The sequence below is a fragment of the Mustelus asterias genome, chromosome 5 (genome assembly GCF_964213995.1).
Source record: "Mustelus asterias chromosome 5, sMusAst1.hap1.1, whole genome shotgun sequence".
Classification (NCBI taxonomy): domain Eukaryota; kingdom Metazoa; phylum Chordata; class Chondrichthyes; order Carcharhiniformes; family Triakidae; genus Mustelus; species Mustelus asterias.
Window position 1 is genome coordinate 35,823,291 of NC_135805.1, and position 19,365 is coordinate 35,842,655.

General features: G+C 39.3%; 1 protein-coding gene across 1 annotated transcript in view; it reads right to left on the bottom strand.

The window, feature by feature from the left end:
• LOC144494076 (protein lin-28 homolog B-like) overlaps positions 1 to 18,823 on the bottom strand; it is a 195,741-nt gene extending 176,918 nt beyond the window's left edge. Inside the window, exons 1-2 of the mRNA XM_078213653.1 lie at positions 18,814 to 18,823; positions 17,775 to 17,956 (exon numbers count right to left, since the gene is read on the bottom strand). Coding sequence (XP_078069779.1) covers positions 17,775 to 17,956; positions 18,814 to 18,823 — 192 coding nt within the window. The remainder of the gene's footprint in view (positions 1 to 17,774; positions 17,957 to 18,813) is intronic.
• Positions 18,824 to 19,365: the final 542 nt, after the last annotated feature.

Sequence of the window (19,365 nt, forward strand, 5' to 3'; positions counted from 1 at the left end):
ATTGCAAGTTTTGTTGAGAACCTTCTTCCAAATTTGAATGGTACAATCCTGCCGCAACCAGGAACACAAAGGAACTGGAGCAGGCCATTCAGTCCCTCCCGCGTCTGTTCTACCATTCCATTATATTCGTTTCTCAACCCTGTTCCTTACCCAACAGAAATCTACCAACGTCAATTTCAATTGACCCAGCATCCACGGGGAGAAAGTTTCAGAGTTCTGCTACCCTTTTGTGTGGAAAAGTGTTGCCTGATTTCAGCCGTGGAAGAGTGGGCTCTCGTTTGTAAACATCCTGCCCTCAATTCTGGATCTCACCACCGGAGGAAATGGATAGATCCACTTTATCCATCGGATTGAATCCTTTTAAAATCATTTTAAGCACATCGCCTAGATTGTTTGCTAAAATAGGTGCTTATTATGTCAGAATTCAAAACCCAAATTAAAAAAAAGGAACGCAGCAAGCAGAATCTTTTGGAACGCACCATAAAATGCATCTTAAACACTATAACAATGCTTTAATTCTATGACTGTAACACTACATTCTGCACCCTCACCTTCTCTATGTACGGTATGCTTTGCATAGCGCACAAGAAACAACACTTTCCAATGTATACCGATACATGTGACAATAATAAATCAAATCAAATGACCTTTTGAGTCTTTCCACCTAAGTCCATCTCCATTGGTTTTCTCCTCAGTTATGTGTTCAGCTCTACTTATAGCTGTTGAATGTAGATTTATATAAACCTATTTATGTTAAGTTACCTCAGAAAAGGCCAGGTTTATGCTTTTACCGTATTTATGGTATCATATTGATTTAACTTCCAATTGTAGGTTTACAATGATGTTTTGTCCAAATTAATCTTCCATTGATATGTAAAGGAGAGCTTGTAAACATCACGTCCTGGCAGACTCTAATGGCCAGTGTTACTTCTAGCGTCTGACTGACAAACACATATGAGTATGTACCATTTTCTACCTGCCCAATCTCTCAATTTCTAGAGGCTGGTTTCTAAGTAACAACAATGAAGGTTTCCTGCCTGCCTCGCTTGACTAGACAAGTTACATGGTTTGACAAAAACAAAAGAAATGGATGTGGGGAAAAAGATATCAAAAAGATTTCCCTCAAAAACACAATTTGAAAAGCCAAGAAGTAAAAACAGAACCACAGCACTTTTCTAAACTTTAAGATAGATTGACTTAAGAAAAACATTTTAAAAAATTAACTTGTATTGATAAATTTGGTTATCAAAATTACTTTAAACATGCAGTATGCAGCAAAGTCACTTTTAACACACATTTTAAAAACTATTAATGCCACAGAGTCTTAATTATGAATATAAAGCATTTTTCACCTTCATGTTAAATCTTGCATTGAGAAAGGCACAATAACAAAGCTGTGCTTTTTTGCTAGAATTACTGACAGATTTTTAACTTTCCAACTCTCACTGTATCTAGTAGGAGCTAGGCTAGGAAACAACACAAATAAAACACAATTAAGTGGTTTTCTGAAATCAATTACCCAGAACATAAGAAAACACAATTGGATATTTTTGTTCATATCCTGAGATAGGAATATCGGATCTATGAAATGACCCTTTGAAACCTTTCAAAACACTGGAACCAATAATGTATGCATTACCGATGGACCATTTTCACTGATAATTAAGGGGAAAAAAACTACACATTTGTGAAAATAAAACCCTTAATTTGTTTTCAAAATGCCTGGCACTCACTGTATCTATCCTGGATTTGAAGAATTTTCAAAGTATTGTTAGAAATAAGGGCTATTACTGTCCACAACAACAATTTATATAGAGCCTTTATTGTAATTAAACTTCCTCAAGACACTTCATAGAGGTTTTATAAAGCAAGTTATGACACTGGGCTGCACAGCTTTGAACCCAGGCAGTTAAAGGCACAGCCAACGGCGGAATGATTAAAATGCTCAAGGAACCAGAATTTAAGAAGCATCAATATCTCAGAAGGTTGTAATTCTTGAGGAGATTACAGAGATAGGGAGGGGCCAGGAAATATTGGAAACTTCGGATTCAATGCACACTGGCACAGGAAACAAGGTTAAGTACTTTCTAGGCCTGCATAACAAAAAGGTGCACTTCAAAGCTATATGAAGCGCTTTGACTGTAAGTGCAAGTATTTCTTTCTTGCTTATAATGAATGAAGATTGCAGGTAGCGGCTATTTCCCCACATACCTTTGAACATTAAAATTAGAGTTGCAAATTATCCGAGAAAGCAAAAATTAAAGTTGAAAGAGGCCTTCATCTGGAGCTGATTTTATTTATATCATCAGCATGTCATTATTTCCTAAATATAATGGAGTTGATACACTATGGATAATGAAGACCAGTTTAGGTTAACCAAGTTACATAATGAAGCACAACCTTTTGAAAGTCTATGATAATAAAATGTCCTCACTGTTCGGCTTTCGTTGAATGTTGCACTATTTTAATATTTAAACTGGACCTCTTAAACCTGCTCATTTTCTAAGTAAGAGCAACAAGTTATGTTGAACAGTAAGGATTAGGTAAGAAATGATGCTGACTCGCCAGCGGCACCATGTCCCATGAATAAATTAACAAAACATTTCTTCACCTCTCCCCACCCAGATTCTTTTAAAATCATTTTCTTTGTGCGATGTATTAGTGCTGTGGCATGCAAGTTTTTTTCCCTGCTTGAAATCATATTGTCAGCATTGCATTTTTCCCAAGTTGACTGAAATATCCTCCACATTCAATCATGGAACAGATTTCCTCTAACTGGGTATGTCTAAGATACAGAGGAAATCGTGGAGAGCTTATAACTGACAGGATCGGGCTCGACTGTGATGCTCCTTGTAGCCAAACAGCCCATCTGCACTCACATGAGTATTGACTACACTAGGTACTGGAGGGTTACTGGTGCCGGTGGAATAAAAGAGCAGCAAATCAGTGAACACTTTGAAGAGAGGACTGGGGTGTGGAAAATAAGTATCAAAAAAAGATTTTTAAAATTAAAAATCTTTAAAGGCCAGCTAAGATTTTATTATTCATATATTAAAATGCTCTACAGCAATTGTCATTAATTTGACTCATTGATACTAAAAAACTTGCAATTATAGAGCAGCTTTCATAATCTCAGCGTGTCTGGAAACTGTAAACCCAATGAACTACTGTAATACACAATACACAGGAACTGATTTGCACACAGCAGAACCTTGAGTATCCATTTGAGAGAGTAGATGGGGCTCTGACACGGAACACCTCATCTGAATGTTTGCAGCACCAACAATGCAGCATTCCCTTTGTACTATTTTGTAATATCAGCCTAGATTTTTCAGCTCAAGTTCTGCCACCTATTCATCATTGCTGCAGAATTATCTGTTGATTCTCGTCCTTTATGGATAGGGAATTTCCATAAATTTGTAACAAATCAGATAGAAATGTATTAAAAAGGGCTTACATCAAGACATGATCAGCTGACCTGCACTCATAAATTGTGTGCAACCCGGCAACAAACGTGTTTCAGATTTAACAGGACTTTAATATAAAAGTTGTCAAATCTAACATTAAAATTGCTGTGCAGGTAATATGAAAATTGTATGTTGCACACTCCTTATTTGGGCATTTTCCGTGCAATTATTGCGCTTTCTGCCACATACTACCACCACTAGATGGAGTTTAATAAGCTCTAGATTCTCATATCTACCTGTGGCATCAGCGATTCAAGCACTTGAAGGGAAATTATCTTTATCTTTAAGTCCATTTGCCACGGAAAGTCAGGATAAAAATAAAGACTTCGAATGTTAAGTTGACATGCTACTAATTCCACTCAGCTGCTTGGCCCCAGTTTCTTTTCTCTTTCAGATTAATGATGTTTTTAAGGACCCTTTGCTAATTCATGATCCGATCCATCTCTTTAGCATCTGGTATCAGAACTCAATGGATTAAAATACAACAGTTTGAAGTAACTTTTTTTTTCCAAAGACAGTATTTGGTAAAGTTTATTGTGAATTTCAAGAAAACACTATGGTATGTATGTTAAATATTGATTAATGAATAATATTGGGTAAATTATATGAACTAAAATGTGAAAGTAGTGAAATCACCATTGTTCAAAATAAGAATCACCAGCACTTCAATGGATCGTAAGCAGTTGGGCTCAAGTACTAGAAAGAACCCAGGTTTGACTCCTGGTCTTGTTAAGAGATGGGAGGCAAAAATAAATGAGTCTGTTTTCCTGTTCCCCATTGCAATTGGAAGCACATTTGTGTGAACATCAGTCAAAAAACAAGGTCAGATAATATCCCACCAACACTCATTGTATGGGCTCACTCTGGCTAATTCAGAACGAATGGTGTCAGCAGTCACGGGCATTCAGCCTTGGATCTTCAGGTAAGCGTTCTCCAAGGCGGCCTTCACGACACACGACAGCGCAGAGTCGCTGAGCAGAAACTGACAGCCAAGTTCCGCACACATGAGGACAGCCTAAACTGGGATGTTGGATTTATGTCACATTATCAGTAACCCCCACAGCTTGCCTCCTGGACTTGCAGGCTGTTCTGTCTGGAGACAATACACATCTCTTTAACTTGTGTCTAATGCTCCCTCCACCCACATTGTCTGTACCTTTAAGACCTGGCTGGCTGTAGGGATTTGCATTCTAATCAGTATTCTGTAACTTGATTTTGGGTCTCTGTGCACTGTTTGAGAGCACATTTCCACTCCATCTGACAAAGGAGCAGCGCTCCGAAAGCTTATGGTATTTGCTACCAAATAAACCTGTTGGACTTTAACCTGGTGTTGTGAGACTTCTTACTGTGTTCACCACAGTCCAACGCCGGCATCTCCACATCATAATTCAGAACGATACAGAAACACACGCCATCTTTGGAGGACATCACAAAGAGCAAAGAAAAGTATACAGCACAGGAACAAGCCCTTCAGCCCTCCAAGAACGTGCCGATCATTATGTCCTAACTAAACTACAAAAAAACACTTTGTCCTTACTCAATCTGTATCCCTCTTTTCCCTCCTTAGTCATGTACCCATCCAGATGTGTCATAAATGTTGCTAATGTGCCTGCTTCTAGCACCTCCTGTGGCAGCGCGTTCCAGGCACTCCCCACTCTCTGTGTAAAAAACTTGCCCCGCACACCTCCCTTAAACTTTCCCCCTCTCACAGCAAGACTGATCCTCCCCTTGGTCTGCATTAGGGTGAGATTGGTCTGGACTGTGGGAGGAAACCGAAGCACCCAGAGAAAACCCATGCAGACATGGAGAGAACGTACAAACTCCACCCGGACAGCTAATTCCTATCTGATCTATCTCAAGACCTTTTTAGTCTGGATAGGTCAGATATTCACTACCTTTACCACTTGGGAAACAAGCAATCGTATTGGTGTGAAAAAGTTAAATCCTTTGTGAACAGTTGCCATAGTCCCAAGGCTGTAGTTAGGTCTGATTGCTGATACTTTTTAGAAGGAACTGTGTTGTACAAGGCATTAGTACGCTAAATCTAGCTACTGGGGAGACCATCAAATTTGAATATAATTCACCAATTCACGGAATCCCCACAGTGCAGGAGGAGGCCATTCAGCCCATCGAGTCTGCACCAACTCACTGAAAGAGTATCTTACCCAAGCACACCCCTGTCCTATCCTTGTAACCCCTTGCATTTACCATGGCCAATCCACCTAATCGGCACATCTTTGGACACTAAGAGGTAATTTGGCATGGCCAATTTATGTCAATATTACTATGGTCTGTGCTCCTTTAAGTAATCCATTCATGTTCCTTCTCAGTTACTTTTTAAGATATTGGGGAGAATTTTCCTGTCCAGCCCGCCACAGGAATCGTAGCAGACCATATAAAGCTCTGTTGACCTCGGACAGGATTTTCCAGTTTAGGGGCAAATGCGGCCAGAAAATCCCGCCCAACTGACTTAGATATTTCTCACTCTAACCTAGCTCTGTTGAAATCAAGATTTGCATCTCTTTCTTTCCCATAAACTCAAAGCTGTAGAACTCCTTTTGTCTCCCTCCCTTCACACAATCTTCAAGCTTTTAAAACCCAAGCTTGACATTACCTCAGTACTTCTCATTTCTTTTGGTTTCCCTTTACTCTTCTCAGCTGTGGTGTGACATTTTGTATTATGGGCCTCGGCCCTTCACTTTTCTGAATGAAGAAAACGGCTTTGTTATTTAAAGTTTATTTATTAGTCACAAGTAGGCTTACATTCACACCACAATGAAGTTACTGTGAAAATCCCCTGGTCACCAGACTCCGGCGCCTGTTCGGGCACACTGAGGGAGAATTTAGCATGGCCAATGCACCTAACCTGCATGTCTTTAGACTGTGGGAGGAAACCGAAGCACCCAGAGAAAACCCATGCAGACATGGAGAGAACGTGCAAACTCCACCCGGACAGTAATCCAAGCCGGGAATCGAACCCGGGTCCCTGGCACTGTGAGGCAGCGGTGCTAACCACTGTGCTACTGTTCATTGCTCTGATGTAGCAGTTTGTTATCAGTCAAGCTATATGACTTGCTACTGGCGGTGAAAGGAACACTAAGTCTGTGACTTAACCAATTGTTTCTAAAGCCAACTATTAGCTTTAAGTAATCCACTCAAATACTGTGCAAGAGTCACTCCATCGATCTCCATTTGACGTGGTGGAGAGGCTTGTGCATTCCCTTGAGTAATGCCAACAAGATTCCCTTGCACCAAGGTTGGGCTGGAAAAGGGCAGAACAAAGTGCAATCCAGAAGGTGCTCAGTAGCAGACCAGGCGATGGAAGATTGTTCATCTCACAGGCTGGGAAGGTGGAGCAAGGCTACAGTGGCAAAGGCAGTTTTGACAGATCACCAAAATCTAACCAACTTTAGTCAAGTTTGTGTGAGCAAAGTTTAAACATGGGTCCTAGGGGCACAGGCTTCTACCAGACTCCTTCTGCCATGTCATTTAGTGATGGAAGATTTGGAAAGGGGACTGGCGTGGGAATCTGGGAATTCCTATTCAAGAATCTTCATACATGTGACAGATGCATTAAGCTCACTGGCTACCAGTGTTGAGACAGAAGTGGCCTTGGGCGCTTGGCCGTGACTTGAGCAATCCTCTTCAGGACAAAGTTCAGTGAGTCAAGAAATTGGCCTGCTCAGTCACAGGAAGGCCCATGGCAAAATGTTACAATCCTGAGTCGACATCACATTCGAATCGAGGGACAGCCAACGACAATTTGATACCTAATGTTATACATGTAATTATTATTTATAAAAGGTTTGAACATGTTCACTGAAGTTTAAAATTATCTTTTTGCACCCACTATGTTGTGCAATAAAATGAGAAACAAAATTTAGTCATAAATGTATAAAGTTAATTTGTTTAGTAGAATTCACTAAAAGCATCCTAATAGTAGGAGAAAATGATGGGGCAAAAGGGAGGAACTTAAGACAACTATCACAAGTATCGCTAAGCAAACTTATGGGACAAAAAGGCTAACAAGTCCCCTGAGCCTGATGGCCTGTAGCTTAGAATCCTAAAAGAAGTGGCTGCAGAGATTGTAATGCATTGATTGTAATCTTCCAAACTTCCTTTGATACTGGCAAGGTCCCAACAGATTTGAAAACCACAAATGCAATGAACCAATTTAAAAAAGGGAGATAAAGTTTATAAGTTTATTTTGTTAGTGTCCCAAGTAGGCTTACATTAACAATGCAGTGAAGTTACTGTGAAAATCCCCCAGTCGCCACACTCCGGTGTCTGTTCGGGTACACAGAGGGAGAATTTAGCATGGCCAATGCACCAAACCAGCACCTCCTTCAGACTGTGGGAGGAAACCCATGCAGACACGGGGGAGAATGTGCAGGCTCCACAGACAGTGACCCAAGCCGGCAATCGAACCCGGGTCCCTGGCACTGTTGGGCAACAGTGCTAACCACTGTGCCGCCCCCACCAGCAGGGTGGGTAAAGGGGAACCAGGAAATGTGAATGGATTTGAATTTTCAATATGCATTTGGTAATGTGCCACATAAAAGATTACTACACAAAATGAAAACTCAATATATTACATGGATAGAGGATGCCAAACTAACAGGGAACAGAAAATTGAGACAAATCGGTCACTTTTGGGACGTCAAACTGTGGGATTCTGCAGGAATCAGTGCGAGTGTCTTAACTATTTGGAGTTGTTTTCCTTGGAACAAAAGGATATTGAGGGAGTTTTGACTGAAATGTACAAGATGTTGAGAGGTTTGTATAAGGTAGACAGGGGAAAAACTGTTCCCACAAGCTAATAGTACAAGGTCTTGGAAACACAAATTTAAGGTTTTGGGCAACATATTCAGAGGGATTGTGGAGAAGAACTTTATTATGTATCAAGTGATAATGGCCTGAAACTCTCTGCCCATGAGGGTGGTGGAAGCTGAAACAATCAATGATTTTTAAAGGAAATTGGATGGACACTTTAAGGAAATAAACCTGCACGGCTATCGGGAGCGAGCAAGGGATTGGGACTGACTGGATTACATCGCAGAGAAAGGGCATGGACTTGATGGGCTTCATGGCCTCCACTATGCTGTAAACGATCCATGACTCTCAATATTATATGATTTGAGGGATCAAGTGCAGTGTAGTGAAATTTGCTGACACAAAAATTAAGGAAGGAAGTTGTGAACAGAAAACGAAGAGTCTACTATGGTATATAAATAGGTTAGTAATGGTGTTTGATGGGAAGAATAGAAAAGCAGAGTATTATTTAAGTGGAGAGAGACTATAAAATGCTGTAGTACAGAGGGATCTGAGTGTCCTTGTACATGAATCACAGGTTAGCATGCAAGTTCAGTAAGTAATTAGGAAGGCAAATGGGATATGGGTCCTTAATGCAAGGAAGTGTTACAACAAGTGCATTGTTGAGGCCGCACCAACATTTACTGCATACAGCTTTGAATACCTAATTTAAGCAAGAAAATTCTTGTGTTGAAGGCAGTTCAGTGAAGATTCCCTCGGTTGATTCCTGGGAGGAAAGGTCTTATAGAATCCCTACAGTGCAGAAAGAGGCTGTTCGGCCCATCGAGTCTGCACCTACCACAATCCCTCCCAGACCCTATTCCTGTAAACCCACATATTTATCCTCCAAATCCCCTGACACTAAGGGGCAATTTAGCATGGCCAATCCACCTAACCCGCATATCATTGGACAAAATATATGAAAATACTGTTTGTTCTTATATGAACAAGGGCTGACTAGATTGGGCCTATACTCAATGGATTTAGAATAATGAGAGGTGATCTTATTGAAATATATATTGAGGGAGTTTGATGGGGTAGATATTCAGAGGATGTTTCCTCTCATTAGGGGGTCTGGTACAGAGCACACTTTTAGAATAAGGTGTCTCCCATTTAAGATGAAGATAAGAATGAATTTCTTCTCTCAGAGGGTCGTGAATCTTTGGAACTCTCTTCCCCAGTGAGATGTGGAGGTTGGGTCACTGAGTATTTTTAATGTTGAAATAAGACAGATTTTAGAAATTTAGAGAAGTCAAGGATTATGGGGAACAGGCAGGAAAGTGGAGTTGAGGCCAAAATCTGATCCGTCAATTACTTATTGAATAGCAGTGCAGGCCCTTAAACCTGTATGGCCTACCCCTGCTCCTATTCCTTATATTAAGAACATTTCCTTACTCAAATGACAAATTTCAATTGAATTTTGCTCACAGAAATTTAATATTTTCACCAACATCCTGAAAAAAATCTTACGAAGTACTTTCAGCTCTCTCCCTCCTCCATTAATTTTCATTTTTTTTAGAATTCCTGTTCATTTCTTCTCCACACTTCCTTTGAAACATGGACAAGCTGCTGGAGCACAGCTCAATTGACATGGATCTCCTGACAATACTTCAGCCAGACACCATTATTCATGCATGAATAATGAGTATAAGTAGAATATTTGATCACCTGGGGGATCACAGCCAAGAACAATCATGCCCTCTCACCTAGATCCATACATAAAAATTACAACACAAAAACAGGTCTTGCAGCACTGTTTGTGTTTATTGTCCACTTGAACAGCACTCCTAATCTACGTGCCTGCAGTGTGGCTTTCCAGCAGTGGTTACAGGCAATACGATGGCACAGTGGTTAGCACTGCTGCCTCGCGGTGCCAGGGACGCGGGTTCGATTTCTGGCTTGGGTCACTGTCTGTGCAGAGTTTGCATGTTCTCCCTGTGTCTCGCGTGGGTTTCCTTCGAGTGCTCCAGTTTCCTCCACAGTCTGAAAGACGTGCTGGTTAGGTGCATTGGCCATGCTGAATTCTCCCTCAGTGTACCCAACCAGGCGGCAGAGTGTGGTGACTAGGGGATTTTTGCAGTAACTTCATTACAGCGTCAATGTAAGCCTACTTGTGACACTAATAAATAAACTTTAAACTCATCGAAAAAGCAGTCAGAGCACAGCACCATGCGTTACCTCAGCATAGATGTGGGATCAAAGCTGTAATCTTCTTAAATCTTGGTGGTTCAGGTACTCAATGATGGTGAAGCATCACTAATAACATCTCTACAGTTTGCATTCAATATTAGTCCTGCATTTGTCAGTAACATCAAACTTCAAGTAGGAGCCAAGTTCAGTAAAAACTTAATTTGTCACTGATGCTGAATGTTTTCATCAAACAATCGAACTTCTTGCTGTAATAATTTTGCACATAAAGACAAATGCAACTAGAACCATAATGAAAACACATCCTCCCCTCATTTATAAAATCCTTTTTGGAAGGTGACCATTTTGACCTAATTTATTTAGGGGTGTTGTAGTGAATACCCATAATGCAGCACAGAAAATCAGCAACCTAAGTTCCAGTATCTTAAAAATAATAATTAGATAGAGAGGTCCATTAAAAAAAGATAGGAGAAATTGTCAAATTATTTTCAAAATTAAGAGGAGTCTTACAAAAAATGGTTTGCTACACTAGTACAGCTATAAACTCAAAATATTTTGGAGTTATTTGCAATTACAGAAGCTACTAATCATTGCCTACAACATTTTACATCAAGGTATCATTTCTTATGTTGACTATCAGTTAACCTTTCAAGGCACAACTTTTAACTGTACAATGAATTGCTCAGGTAGTAACACTTCATTCTTAAATAGTATTTTGTAACTGAAGTAAAGTAGCATTTTAAAAGGCAGGCAATTTCTGCGCACTTCGGTTGTGATTTATGTTGTTAAATACTGTCAGGCTGGCACTTATAAAACGTTAGAAGGTTAGTAAACATTTTCAGGATCTTTACCATGGAAATGTTTCACGTTGCCTGAACTTAAATGGAGCCCTTTTTTTCCCCCAGATGGTGACAACCCGTGAAGAAAGGCATTTAAAACAATGAATAACTTCAAGGGCAAAGGACCACACTCGAAAGAGAGGGTTGACGTGCTACTACAGAGTCTGTGTTAACGGAACACAATTAACATATGCAAATGCTTAACGAAGCTAGACCTTTGACAAAATGTAGAGCAAATATTTAAATCATTTTATGACAGGAACAGCTCCAAATGTCTTATCAGCATGGGAGCTTTATCCATTTTATCTCATCAAAGGGGGCTGACAGTTTAGTTGGATGCTCTGTGGGAAGCCAAATACCCAGATCTTCAAAGAATGATAGTGTCAACCAGATCTGATCCAGGATCAGTTAAACATACTTTCTAAAAAAATTGGCATTCCCCAAATACTTGCAACTTTTAAGTAGAACCAAGCTAATCTTTCAAGAGCTTGATATAGGCTTTATGTGCAGCATTCCGTATAAATAAGAATTTTGTGGAACAACAAGTCCTTTTTGATAATTTAACTTAAAAGAATGCCTTATTTAAGTTTGCATCTACTTTGAAAGCTTCACAGCATCTTCCCAAAACCAGGTTTACATTCAACAAACTGAAGCTTCATTTGTTCTTGCAAATAGAAAATCCCAAAGAGAACAAAGCCTTAAATGAAAAGGATTAATTACCACGCAGCATTTTGCTTCTCAACAGTTGAAAAACAGTTCTAAAAGAGAAGGCACATGTACGCAAATGTCATCAAGCAAAATGAGAAACAAAAGAACAATTTAGGCAACAACAATAAGGAATGTGAACTTGTTTCCAATATGGGAAATGTGCAAGCAAAAAGCACAAGTCTGTTAGAATATATTCCCTTGCATTTTTAGACGGTGACTCAATAACCTGTTTTTAAAGCCATCTAATTTTCCACACACTTTATTGGAAACAAGTGCTGCAACTGGACAGATCACATTATCACTTAAGGTCTCAATGTCTATGTTTAATTTAATTCAATTAACAGCCATTTACATTTTTAATTTCAGATACACTCTGCTCCCCCTCCTATTCATGCATTTCCCCCACCATATTTAAAAGCATTATTTATAGGCTTAAAACGAGATATTTAAAACCATATAATTGTGCTTTCATTGTGCTAATAGTCACTTTTCCAAATTTCAGTGCTTTAGAATATTACTATAAAATAGAAAAAAAAATCCAAGGTACATTAAAACAGAAGCAGCTTGATTTATCTGTTCCCCAGCAACAGATGTTTAATTTCCACAAAGTACTACAACCAATAAAAGAAAATGACTAACAGTTTTTGATATGAATAAACAGGTTTATAATTTAAATATTTTTAGAAGTTCAGCAATTTACACATATTCAAACAGCTGAATGTGCTGATGAAAGAAGTTATCAAAATGTAATTGCAAAATATGACGTTTTATGAGCTGACTATGCCAGATCTACAAATTAAATTCTGATTTACAGTTTCCTGTAGTTTATCTTACAAAAACCAGCAGTGTTAAGACAACACAGAAGGACCAATGTTCTCCACAAAAAAAATCAATAGATTGAGTATACTGATTATTGCTGCTGCCCACAAGTGTATTTTTACTATTCATTCAGCCATCTTGATGATATGTTTGCCCTCACTTGGAATCAACATGTCAGGATTACATTCTTATTATAGTCCTTTTTTTTGTCTTTTGCCACTTTACAAAAACTAATAGCAATACACATTCAGTAACACAACCAATAAATTTAATTTTCAATTTCTTAGCAAATATTATGGAAAATAAATTGGTAAATGTGGAGTGTAATCTTTCAGGTTATTTTAAAATCATAAACCGTCCTTGTATTTTTATGCATTGGGATGTAAAGTCAATCCTTATAATCAATAAAACTCTACAAATTTTAGTTAACTAATGATCACACACTACGCATTTTTCTTTTCAAAATAAAAGCATCTTTGATACATTTTAGAATTCAGAATAGCTGCATTTGTGATTTTATACAATTTAATCAAACTTATCAAAGTTAGGAGCTGCAACAATATGTGTACAAACCTTTATTACATTGTGAAATGTGGTAGCCATTGATCTCTACATTTCTTGGTTTTAAACTGAATTAAAAGGCTGATTATCCAGGCTTACCTACATTGTGGAAATGAGAGGACCACATGTCTCAATATTAGTGCATCCAATTCAAATATCTTTATGTTTCTTGTAAAGAAATACCAGGGGAAAGCTCCCTCTGTGGCTATATCACATCACAAAATGATTCAACAGATTGGGGAATTTTAAAAAGCCCATTAATATTTATTTTCCAGTTTAATTGCTACATGTTATGAATATACTGTGGTTAGCCAGATGATATTTTAAACACCTCCAATCATAAGGAAACTCTAAGTAGCCTATTACTACTTCATCACTGATTATCTGGTCAATTATCTTATTTCATAACTTGATATTCTGCATTTCTATTTCTGCACAATAAAAATGACCAAATGTTAAAAAAACACACAAATGAAAGTCATCAGTTTGTCATCAGATTCTGTAACTATACTAAATAAAGACAGGCGGATAATAAAATGTAGTTATTTACCGGATTAAGATTCTGTACATCATATAATTGATTATACATTCTTAGTTATTTTTTAAAGGCTGCTATTAAATTATTGGTATTTACTTGCTACATTCAATATTACTCTGCAATGCAGTGTTCTATTTTTAGAAATCTCTTTTTTGGCTTGTGCTGGATTTGTTGATCTCAGTTAGGATAAGACTGGAAATGGCCTAAGCAACCTTTTGGTTGAAAGGTGATGGCGAGGAGCACAGATAAAATTCTCTCATTCCTTATCACAATCCAATAATCCCTGTTGTTTGGGAGGACAGGTGTAGAGTTAGATATGGTGTCTTCCATAGTTGGAGAGTCTGCTGGCATTTAATGTCTAAACAAATGCAATAGTTATCGTGGTGAGATATCAGAGGGTCCCTTGCAACATGGATCCAGACCAGAGCAAGGGGGTCAATGCCTTCAGGAGCTCAGAAGGGAGGAGCAGGAAGTAAAATTGCAAAGTAGATTAGCAAGAAAAAACTAGATATCTGAAATGGATGTTCCATTGTTATATTTTAAACTAATTTTTTGTTTTTATTCGTAATATAAGCATTTTTAAAAATAATGGATGTATGAAACATTGTTTTGTAGCCAATCTTCGTATCGTGCTTCTTGCATTTATTTTACAATTATTTTGTAGCCAATCATTGTATCATCCTTCGTGCTTTTATTTAACAATCATTTTAAGGAACATATCTCTGTAGCCCTTGTTATTTTTGTATATCATCAGGGCATTATGTTAACATCCTTTGAGGTAGATTAATAATTTTTAAATGTGAATTGAAATGTTGAAAAATAACTTTCAAATATTTCAAAAAGTCAAAAAAAAAAACATTTCGGCAAGTTATAACTAAAGCACAGGTTTATGTGTTTGAATGCTTCTGGGAAACAATTCTATAGGTTTCATTTCAGCAGACTTATTCAATGTACGACTAAACTTCAATCAATTTTTATGCCGTAACACCAAAATACTAAAAATTTTAAAACTATTTTTTTGAAAAAGTCATGGCCAAATATCAGTACATGATTCAAAAGACAGTTACTATCAAAATTAAATCATTAGATAAATAGTTGGTTCATACACCTCTCTGGACCATTTCATAGAAAGAATGTAAGTTTGAACATGAAACCTTGAGCTCGAGCTGTACAAGCATAAAAAGCAAGTGTTCAGAAGGAAAGTCTATTTCATCTGCACAACTTAAGTTTAAACGCAAAAAGCAAATCAAGTTCACATGAATTACTTGGAAAATGATTTGTGTTTGAGGCTAATGATTAGGGGGTATGCTAAAGATATGATATTCAATAGTAGTAGTTGCACCATACTAAATGCAGTTCAGATTGTTTCTTTTCTGGCTTATTACCTTTGGCAATAGATTTTAAATTACATGCAGGTCTTACAACAATTTATATTTTAAAATATAGTTTTATGTAATAGGCTACTTTCAATTCAACACCCCCCTCCCCACATTCTTCATCCCCTTTTCTTGTTTATACTACAACTGAGAAATCCACATAAATAATACATTTTTACTCCATCAATTTTAAGATATCGAACATGAAGTCTAACTACAGGTGATCTGTTGGTTATGGAGTCAGTTAAGTTTTGTGAATAGATGTTTGCACAAATGGGTGTTGAAAACTAGGAGTTATTTAATTCTCATAAAGGAACATTTAAATAGTCACCTTTCGAAAAGGAGATAACTTGAAAAATACATCCGAGGTTTTGAAAGTATCAAGATGCATTAAACAGTTCCTAATTCAAAAATGCAACTATTGCTTTAAAACCTGCCCCTTTCAATCACTTAAATGTGGAATAAATGCCCAAGAATACAGGATGACAACTCAACAGAAGGCTAACAGTGATAATAACAATTACTGCAAAACTGGCAAAAAAATGCATCTTTTTACACCAGCACAGAATCTTTTGAACAATTGGATGCCCTTAATACGTTTGTTAAAAAAAAATGCATATGCCCACTATGTTAACTAATAATGTTATTCATCTCATAGGACAAGCAGATAAATGTGATTTCACACAACACTCTCATTTATGCAATTTATTTAATTTGCGAAACACGTGCAACAGTTCCAACTGAAGTCCGTTGGAACACATGGCGAGGGGAGAGGGAAGGCTTCTACTACATGGCAGCATAACCAGAAAGGGGCATTATCGGAGTGGAATCCTGAGTTACACATATAATGATTCAAACCATTCCCAACAAATAATTCCGTCCAACAAAAGACAATTTGCTGTCTTATAAACCATGAGTTTACAATTCAAATGTCGTCGAGCCATTCTAATAAACGCAAAACACACGCTTGTGTCTTAAACCCGATCTGAAGATGTGAAATATCATTTTGAGGGGGTGGGTGGAATCGAACTCTTAACTGGTTTCTGGCCACAGTCGAGCCCTTGCGTTGAGCCAGAAACAAAGATTTATTTTCGCTCCCCCCTCCAAAAAAAATGCTAATTGTACGCGCTGTGATTAAATGAGGCAAGAAACATTAACCTAAATAAAGACTCGAATCGAGATTTGAAGCTCGCCTCTACGGTGGCAACAGTTCTGAGCGAAGCATGTCACAGGAGCACGAGGATGCCAAGCAGCTCAGCCCAATCCCTTTCCCTCTCCTGAACTTGCAGCTGCCTTTGGGTCTGTAAAGCAATCTTACGAGGTCGTAAACCCACACTTAACGACCCAAGGAAAGGTTTAGAGAAAAGGAGAGAAAAGAGGGAACGGGGGAGAAATCAGAGCTTCCGAATGCATACAGCAGAGAGACTGAAGACAAGCATTGGGAAGGGACCGCTGTAGGAGACCAGGGACATGCAACTTGCACTGTGCCCACAAACCAGTTTAAGAGTTCGATTCTCTGCGCCTTCCCAAAAAATTCTATTTCTCATCTTCAGATCTGTTTTTTGTCAGTTGGGGGGTGGGGGGAGGATCGAGGCTGGCTGCAAAGTATCTAGTCCCATCTCTCTGTGTACCTAGCTCCATTCTAAGAAAACACTCGTTGGTATAACAGTGGACAGCCCCACATCAATAATCGCACAGCCCCACATCAATAATCCAAAGTTTTTCATTGACTAAAGTAATTACTCCTCCAGATATCTTCCGAGGCCAATTGTCACACAAATTAAAGAAAGGGGCAACAAAAAGAGGGGGGATTCCTATTTCACTCCCCAAGATTTACAAGAAAACGCAGTTAAATAAACAGGGGGTTTGCGTTTCAAAGCTTTCGGTCTCAGATAGAATAGGGGGGATTGCTACATGCCAATATCCACTCCTCTCTCGATATTTACCCGTATAACAGAGTGAGCCCAGCATTTCCGGGTTTCACCTCTGACCTCCACAAACAAATCGTTAGTTTGATATTAGCACCGGCAGAGCAAAACGTGCGTGTGCGCCTTCCCCGTTCAACTTTATTTATTAATCGCACTTCCTCCGTCGCTGTGTATTTTTTTTAAATATATAAACAGATATCGTATGCACACTCTCCCCGCACAGTTAAAAAACAGTCTGTGCAAACAAAAAATATTTTGCCAGACACATTCAACCGCTGCCGCCTCGAAATCTCCTTTCCAGGGCTCACGAAGCCAGGCACAGGCAACATTTAAAAACAAGCCCCAGCACCTTATTTACAAGTGTACACTCCATGGAAGCCGGCTGCAGCTGATAATACCATACACAATCTGTTTACACCAATCGCCTGGTGTAGTGGCAGGTTTTGAAATGTAACTTTTTAACTGTTTTTCTACACAAACAACTTCCATCCACGACCCCCCCCCCCCAACAAAAAGGTAAAACATTCAGGTTTAAAACAAAAAAATGATTGAAGTAGGCGGAATTATTGCCAACTTACTTGGTGCACGAAAACATCCACAGGCGATTCCAAGGGGGTGCCTTCCCGACAGGTCATGGAGATAAATCCGAATCCCATTCTAACGTTGAACCATTTACAGTGGCCTGATCCCTGTTGGATTTGAGATTCTTCTTTCTCTGTCAATTTTCTTTTTTCGTCTCCAGCACCTTTACCCGCCCCTCCTGGACAATCACACACACACAACACACATACAGGGGGAGAGAGAGGGGAAAAAAAGGTTTCAATTCATCTGATGTTAACAAGGGAGGGGGCATCATTAACAAAATACATTTCAAAATAAGCTTCTGGGAGGAGGAGGGGAGGGGGGTTGGAGGAACACTTGGCATCGCTCTGGACATTGGCTGAAGCCTCAGTGCAAAGCCCTCGCAATATCGATCTGAGTCCATGTGCAATGCTGCCACAGAACACTCCATGTTGAGATTAGCCAAACCGTACTAACTGGAATGAGGCTGGTTTAAAACGGATCCCATCTCCCGCAGAAACCACTATCACACCGGCTCGGCGTTTCTTCCCCCCCCCGTCTTCCCGCAACATTCAACAGCGTCGATCGCGACAGCTTCCCCCCCCTCCCAGTCTCCAACCCTCCTTGTGTGTGGGTTATTTTTTGTAAAAACGACTTTCCACTAAAAAATAAAGCTTCAGAATGATACTGGAAAGAACTGGGGGAGCATCCAGCGTGCGTTAACTATACTCCCAATCAAACTTAAGGGGCAGGTGCCTTCCACACACTCAACACTCAAACTAAGAGGGGGAAGAGATATATATATATAAAAGCTGAACTGAATGGCACACAAACAGTCCATACAATAGCCCTTCAGAAAGCCTTTGAAGTTCTGAATAAATGGGGGGCGGGCACATACATTTTGAGAGATCTACAGCAACAATAGCTTTGGAAAAGCCCCTCTCTGCCACCTCTCTTTTTTGGGGGGGGGGGGGGGGGGAAGAGTGGGAAATCCGCAAACAAAAAAAAACCGATTAAAGAAAAACGCAGAGAAGATAGAAAGGAAAAAAAAGTAACCTTCGGCCATGTTGTCACACAGGTCCCCGTGTCCAAAGCCGGCCGATGAGAACTTTTCCCTCGGAATGGCTAATCTTCTGCATCAATCTAGCGTCAGAGGATTGAGGGATCAAAAATTTAGCAATCTCCAATGCTCGCATGGTCTAACGTGCTTTTTCCCTCGTTAGTCACCCCCCCCTTTTTTTTCCCTGGCCTTGGCACACACGTGACTCGTCAATTACATGCTTTCTTGCCGCTAATTACACATCGCAGTCTTCAGAGGCAGCAGTACGGAGCCAATCGGCCTCTCCTGTAACCTGCCACCGCAATAATCGATGATCCCTCCTCCTCCTCCTCACTCCCCTCACCACCACATCCACACCCCCCAAAAAAAAATCCTCCAGCTTTTCTATCCAGCTAATTTGTCCGACATTTTTCAATGAACCCCGGTCAGACTTAAAGCTACAGGGTCTCTCTCTCTCTTTCCTCCCGTTGTTTAGCTTTCTGTCGGAAATGTCAACCTACATATATATAAAATAAACTAACCACAGATCAACTGTTACGACAAACACC